This window comes from Nannospalax galili, unplaced genomic scaffold (assembly GCF_000622305.1).
Source record: "Nannospalax galili isolate Female #2095 unplaced genomic scaffold, S.galili_v1.0 scaffold290, whole genome shotgun sequence".
In the NCBI taxonomy this organism is placed as follows: Eukaryota; Metazoa; Chordata; class Mammalia; order Rodentia; family Spalacidae; genus Nannospalax; species Nannospalax galili.
The window spans coordinates 5,508,309-5,515,154 of NW_008331486.1; the positions used below are offsets into that span (position 1 = coordinate 5,508,309).

At 53.8% G+C, this 6,846-nt stretch overlaps 1 protein-coding gene across 2 annotated transcripts in view; it reads right to left on the minus strand.

Annotated features, from left to right (window-relative positions):
- Pip5kl1 (phosphatidylinositol-4-phosphate 5-kinase like 1) overlaps window positions 1–6,545 on the minus strand; it is a 12,008-nt gene extending 5,463 nt beyond the window's left edge. Inside the window, exons 1-9 of one of the 2 annotated variants that reach the window (XM_008825244.3) lie at window positions 6,466–6,545; window positions 5,462–5,665; window positions 4,364–4,417; window positions 4,109–4,263; window positions 3,752–3,876; window positions 3,363–3,397; window positions 3,218–3,273; window positions 2,668–2,780; window positions 2,254–2,407 (exon numbers count right to left, since the gene is read on the minus strand). In XM_008825244.3, coding sequence (XP_008823466.1) covers window positions 2,254–2,407; window positions 2,668–2,780; window positions 3,218–3,273; window positions 3,363–3,397; window positions 3,752–3,876; window positions 4,109–4,263; window positions 4,364–4,417; window positions 5,462–5,665; window positions 6,466–6,495 — 926 coding nt within the window. In that variant the 5' untranslated portion in view covers window positions 6,496–6,545. Of the gene's footprint in view, window positions 1–2,253; window positions 2,408–2,667; window positions 2,781–3,217; window positions 3,274–3,362; window positions 3,398–3,751; window positions 3,877–3,976; window positions 4,015–4,108; window positions 4,264–4,363; window positions 4,418–5,461; window positions 5,666–6,465 lie in introns of those variants that run through there. The other variant, XM_029559260.1, reaches the window with a different exon arrangement.
- Window positions 6,546–6,846: the final 301 nt, after the last annotated feature.

Below are 6,846 nucleotides of genomic sequence, written 5' to 3' on the forward strand. Positions count from 1 at the left end.
GAGTGACCTGCTAGATACAGAAGAGGAAGGAAAAGACAAAAACCAAGAGCAGTGTCAGCGGAGTGAATCACCCCTGAGAGATGGGCAAGAGCACACAGTATTCACGCAGTGAGCCAGAGCAACTGTAACACGGGAAAAGGGAACTTAGTGTCCACTTTTCAATAACAGTCACAAATTTAAATGGTCTTAACTGCGCAGCAAAATACATAGGGTTGCTGAATAGACTGTTTAAAAAACAGCGTGCAACTGGTTGCTGTCTGCATGAAACTCACCTCAGTGGACTGACACTTCAGACAAAAGTCAAAGAATGGAAACAGTATCCCAAGCAAAAGAAGTCTGAAAGGAAGAAAAGTAGCTAACAAAGGAGCCTCCACAGGAAATGTGTCAGAAAGGGATAAAGAGCAGCACTGGATGTTTGTAAAGGAGAGAGCCCACCAAGAAGATATGACGGGGGCTGGAGAGACGGCTCAGCGGTTAAGAGCACCTGTGTTCAGTTCCCAGAAATCACATGGTTGTTAACAACCATCCATAACTCCAGGTGCAGGAGATCCAATGCCTTCTTCTGATCTCTGGGGGCATTGCATGTCATGGGTGCACTTATATACATGCAGGCAATACACATATACACATAAAATAAAAAATAATAAATATTTTTTAAAAAATTTTTTAAATGGTCTCAGGTAGCTTAGACTGATCTTGAACTTGATATGTAGCCAAGGCTGACCCTGAGCTGCTGATCCTCCTCCTCCTCCTACCTCTGTCTCCTGATAACTGGGATTACAGGTATGTGCCACCATGACATTTCTGTGGTGCTGGGAATAGAACCCAGAGCTTTGTGCATGCTATTTTTTTTTTTTTGGTCTTTTTTTTTGAGACAGGGTATCCCTGTAGTCCCAGCTGTCCTGGGACTCACTATGTAGATCAGGCTGGCCTTGAACTCACAGAGATCATCCTGCCTCTGCCTCCCGAGTGCTGGGATTAAAGGCGTGCACCACCATGCCTGGCTGTACATGCTATTTAAGCACTTTAATAGACCTCTTTTTTACTTTTTAAATAAGGCTACTAGAAGATTTTTTAAATTCTATATTTTAAAAAATATTTTATTATCTTTAATTTATGAGTGTATTGGCTGTATGTATGTAAGTGCACCCATGTCATGCAATGCCAGGGGAGGTCAGAAGAGGACTTTGGATTCCCTGGGAACTGAAGTTACAGACAGTTGTTAGTTGCCATGTGGGTCCTGGGAATCAAACCCGGGTCCTCTGCAAGAGCAGCCAATGCTCTTAGCCGCTGAACCATCTCTATAGTCCGCTAAACTCTATATTTAAAGGGCTGGGCACAGGCAGTGCCTGTGAATGGGACAGTGTGAGTCTAGGCTGAATCATAATTCTGTCGGGAAGGCCTGGTCTGGAGCATTAGAACAATGAAGACCCTTGCTCTGTGCTTAGGTGCCATGTGACTTTGGGTAAGTGCTTTAGTTGATCACTGTCTAGACTTGTGTTTGAAGGTATCCCAATCCTAGGAGCCTGAGGTTGCCAGCTGAAGAACTCAGAATAGAGTCCAGTAACCCCAGTTTGCAGATGTGTGTTTTGCCTGAACTGTATTCCACATCAGATGCACTTTAGGGGCAGCCTTCTCAGTCCCAGCAGAAGCAGGTTCAGTTCCCTACCTTGTCTTGGGTGGGGGGAGATATTATATGCTGCAGGGCTTTATTCCTATCATACCAGAGGCTTTTGGAAAATAAGTCAATGAGAGACAAGCCCCAGACAAGCACCAACTAATCAAAACAGTGGCCTGAGAGCCAAGACAGGATTAACCTGGACCACCGAGTGGTGTGCAGTGGAGGTGGAGAGCCTACTGGGAAATTTTTTTTTTTTTTTTTTTTTTTTTTTTTTTTTTTAGCTGCCGGGGAAATTTTTTTTTTTTTTTTTTTTTTTTGTCTTTTTAAGACAGGGTCTCCCTGTAGCCCTAGCTGGCCTGGAACTCACTATGTAGACCAGGCTGGCCTTGAACTCATAGAGATCCACCTGCCTCTGCCTCCTGAATGCTGGGACTAAAGGCATGTGCCATCATGCAGGCCCCACTTGGAAATATTTCAACATCACAATCATTCTATGCAAACTGGGACTTCCTGGATGAATACCAGTGGCCTGTGTACCAGCTGGGGTAAGAGCTGACCTGGCTTGGTTGGGCAGACTTGAGGGGCTTTGTGAACCCCATGGCAGACACTGCACCATTGCACCTGGAGTTCACCTGGCCATGTGGAAGATAAGGCTGCTGTACTGGTCCTTCTCGTCCTCGTGGAGAAGCTGGAAGGCCATCAGGAGGCTGTAATCCAATATGTTGAGCTCCCTCAGGAAGGCTGTATCCAGCTCCATCTGGTGGAGGAGCCAGCTCCGCTGGGGCCCTGAGGGAGCACCAGACCCCACTGAGTTCCCCTGAGCTGGTTGTACTGACCTCATGCTCTTGCCCCAGCAGGGTAGGGTGTCAGACCAATCCCATTTCACAAATAAGGAAACTCATTTACAATTTGCCTTCCTCCCTCAATTGAACCCAGAATCAGAGCTACTAAGCACTTGGGCAGAGGGCAGTGCCGGGGACCCTCCTCCCCTTTCCAAGCCTCACACCCAATGGAGGAAAAAGAGGCACCCCCACCCCTTGGCTCACCCAGTTTCATGATCTTGCCCTGAAAATTGAGGTCCTTCAGCACCAAGACAAGGGGGCTGTCCTCAGGGACTGGCTCCACCCAGCGGTTCACCTCACAGCCCTTGATGTCATATCTGGGAGGTGGGGAACACACAGGGAACTTCACAGAAATCATTGGAAGCAAGAGCTCTCCCAAATGACTGTATATGGCCAAATCATTATGTGTGACACACACACACACACCAGACTGTGTCCCCATGCTAAAGACGAAGAAACCAAGGCTTAGCATTCCTCTAATTTGCCTATGTCACTGGCCTAGCTTGTGCAAAGCCCCTGGGTTCCATCCCCAGTACGTGCCCCTCCAATGATAAATACATGCAAATGACTCAACACAGCCTAATGCCCCCTGCGGCGCTTAAGAGGTGCAGTAGTGAGCAGCACTGTCTCAGGCAGATCTCGGGAGCATCAGAGCGTCGGTTCTTGCTGGGATTCTGTTCTGGCAGGTATGAGTGCCTCAGGTGCCGCCCTGCGGCTGGAGTAGGGGCCTTGCACCTGCTCCCTGCGGACTCACCTCTCGGAGATGCGACTGGCTGGGTAGAAGACGCTCTGCATGATGATGAAGTATTTCTAGGGGCAGGGGTAGGCAGTGAGGGAAGCCAGGACCTCACCCTCCAGCCGCTCCCTCTGCCCAGCCACCTCGCCTCGGCCTCACCCACCTTTTTTCCTTGGGCCACCCTCAGACTGTGCACTCCTGGAAGTAGAGAAGACACCAGGTGAGGGCCTCTAACTCTGCAACCCTGGGTCCATCCGGCCCAGGTCTCAGCTGCAGGCCTAGCATCTTTCTCAAGACCCATCGCATACTGAGGTTGCCACTCCAGCCCGCGTCCCCAGATTCCTTGGAATCTGTTCCCCGACTCCCATCCCCAGACATAGCCCCAGTGCTGTCTCACCCCTAGACACAGCCCGGCCGATAAACCCCAAGGCTCTCCTATCCCAAGTCTACCCCCGTGGCCCCGCCCCAGACCCCGCCGAGTCCACAGATCCCGCCCTCCCCAAGTTCTTTGTGGTCCAGGACTCGCCCCCCACCCCCTGGTCGCGCGCGTACCCAGCAACCGCGCAAGCAGCGAGTGCGGGTGCTGCTGCAGGTGCTGCACGTAGCGGGGCAGATGGGTGAGCAGCACCTGCACCTCATGGCGCCGCTGGGTCTTTAGGAAGAAGCGCTGGTCGTGGCTGCGGGGTGGGAACCACAGGTCACTATGTCCAGATCCGGTTGGAGCTGTTCAGACCCTTTACCCTATTTAGGCCTAAGGATCTTGGCCCCGACACTCACCCTAGCGTCGTGGGACCTCCACGCTGCTCCCTGTCCATGGGCGCTGTTTCTCTCCTAAGGGCCATCACCCCCCCATCACCCTCCAGCCCCCGAAGGAGCCCCCACCCCGCTCCAACCCTGGTGCAAGCTCACGACAGGAAGAAACTGGCGTTGCTCTTGGAGGTGCTGAGGAACTGCAGGTAGGGACTACCGGGGCCCAGTGTAGCCTGATAATCCTCTTCTGTCAGGCCTAGTGAGTGGCGCAGGCGGGCAAAGGCTGGACCAGCCAGGGTGCCCAGCTCGAAGCCCTGTGGAGAAGAAAGAGCAGCCCCAAGGGAGTCCATGTGGGTCTAGATGTGTGCAGCTGGCCCTGGTACTCCTCCCACATTGGAATGATGGGTTTCCTACCTCATCATGAACCTGGGTCATGACTTCTGAGAAATCCTCATGGGTGGGTGGCCCCTGTAGGGGTAGGTAGAGGGTGTCAGGGAAAGTCAAGGCCCCCCACTGCCTATCCAGGGATCTCAAGTGTCCTGCTCCCCCTGGCTTTGTCCCCTTCCCTCAGTTAGATTTCTTCAGCCTTTGGTGGGCAGGGGCTCTGGCTTACCAGGGTTGGAGGGAGGACCGGTGTAACTTGAGGCAGAGCCTGAGCACCAGCACCAGGCTCTGAGTTCAAGCCTGCTACATGCTTTCAAACACTCGTGCTGTCTGAGTGGTGCCAGATATCAGCCTAGTGAAAGGACAGGCCAGCAAAGCTGCACAGCCTGATGTAGTCTGGGAGAGCCAGGACTGGGGAAGGCCGCCTGTGAAATGAGGAGTGGATAGGAAGAGCAGGGTACTCTAGGCAGTGGAAACAGCACTGGTCTGCAGCAGAGTAAGAGGGTTCGTGTGTGTGTGTGTGTGTGTGTGTGTGTGTGTGTGTGTGTGTGTGTGAGGCGGCACAGCTGGCCCTGGCCAGCAGCAGCTTTAGGCTGTGCTGGATACTGGGGAGCCATAGGAGATTTTCAGCAGGTGATGAGGTCAGAGTGTGCTCTAAAATGCTCTTGGGATCTTGTGGTCAGACTGTGCACGTGTGCATACATACAAACAACATAGGGGCTCACCCTCCTGCCAGACTGCTGAGCTGGCAGCTAAGTGACTCTCTGCTGAGCCAGCCTGGCCCCAGCTCCATGGAGGATGGGCTGGGCTGGGCTGGGTGGGAGTGTGGTCCCTTCTCAACCATAAAAGCTGACAGGGCTGGAGAGGGGTGGCCTCAGAAACTAGGGGGTATAATCCCCTCTACCCACTATACAGATGGGGTCACTGAGGTCTAGAGGTAAGAAGCTCACCTGAAGCACACAGTCACTACTTGAGACTAGGAGTTCTTCGCACCCTAACATCCTGAACTTTCCACCCCAGAATGCCCCTGCCTCTCTCCTCTCCCAGTGTCACCATACTAGCAAGACAAGCCTTCAGCTGGGTCTTGTTCTTGGTGTTAGGGGTACATGAGACCAAACAGGCATTCACCACGGGTGGGTTGTCCATGGAGACCTGGGTGGCAGCCCACAGTCCTGCCTGCATCATACATGTCAGCCTATGCAGTTCATGCCCTGGGCCGATCTCAAACAGGCCGACTCGAGTCTGTTTGTCTCTGAGGCGCCAAAAGAAGCCACGGGGGCTGGAACGTGAGGCAAGTGCTCTTCGTCCAACGTCTGGGGAGGCAGTCAGGATCTGATGGGAAGAGGCACAGAGACAAAGTGTGTGGTGGCCTCTCAGAGGGAAAAGACACGGGTTCAAATCCCACTCCCACTACTTATGAACCGTTCCCCTTTCTCTCTGCCTCAGTTTCCTCAGCTGTAAAATTCAGGGCAAACTCTACAACCATCTCCCCAGGCATTGTGGGTTGGGGGGGCACAGAGCACCTGGCACACAGCATCCCAATACAGTGTAGACGGAGCATACCTGCAGTCAAGCCCAGCTAAATCTGCCTGACTCTGAGGCTGTGTGACCTTAGGTCAGTCCGGGCCTTATGTTCGCATCTGCAACACTGGAACTCCATTGGGTATTAACTGTTACTGTTCAGTTTGAGCTCCTGCACAGGAAGACTTGCTAGCAGGTGCTGGGGTGCTGGGAATTCTGGGAGGTCTATTTCCTCCTCAGTGCCGAGTTCTGTGCCAGCATGGAGGGTCAAATGGATGTTGAAATCGTACCAGTTGACCCATTGCTAGTGGGGACCCACCAGGTGCCCAAGGCTGGATGAACGCTTGAGTGCCTAACAGCCTTATGAAGGAGTTTATGTGATCATCTCCATTTTCCTGATGAGGAAACTGAGGAAGACCTCTGGGGATACCCACTGGACCACCACTCCTTCATACCTGCTCCCCATGTGGGGCGTGTCCTGGTCCTCATCCAGAGCACGGCCCCTCCCTGGCTGAGATGGGGGCGTGTCTGAGCCTCTGGCGGAGAGGGGGGGACCCAGCTACTGCTCAACCACCCTTCCCCTTCCTGGTCCCTTTCGGGTCCGCACCTACCTCGCGGGGCCCAGGGCTTGGTGTGGCCATCGCCCCCCGCAGCAGCTTTCTGGGCTTTGGCCGCGTCCCCGCTGCCCCGCTGCAGGATCCAGGCCCCGCCCCTGTTCCGCGACGGACCAATCGCGAGGCTCCTGTCACGGTTGCGCCCAATCCGCGCGGGGGTCACTGGCGTTTGCCTGCTGGTCCCACCCCCGCGGCTGCAGCATCCTCGGACAGTGGTCCAGGCCGGGCGGGGCCGCGGGGCGTTGGCTGGGATCGCCGAGAAGGGAGGACTCCCTCAACTCCCCCTGGAACGAGGACTCGAGTGTGGAGTGTGGAGGCGTGTACCCTAAATCCTGTCTCGCGGGCCCATTCGGGCGTGAAATTCCCACTGAGTGTCTC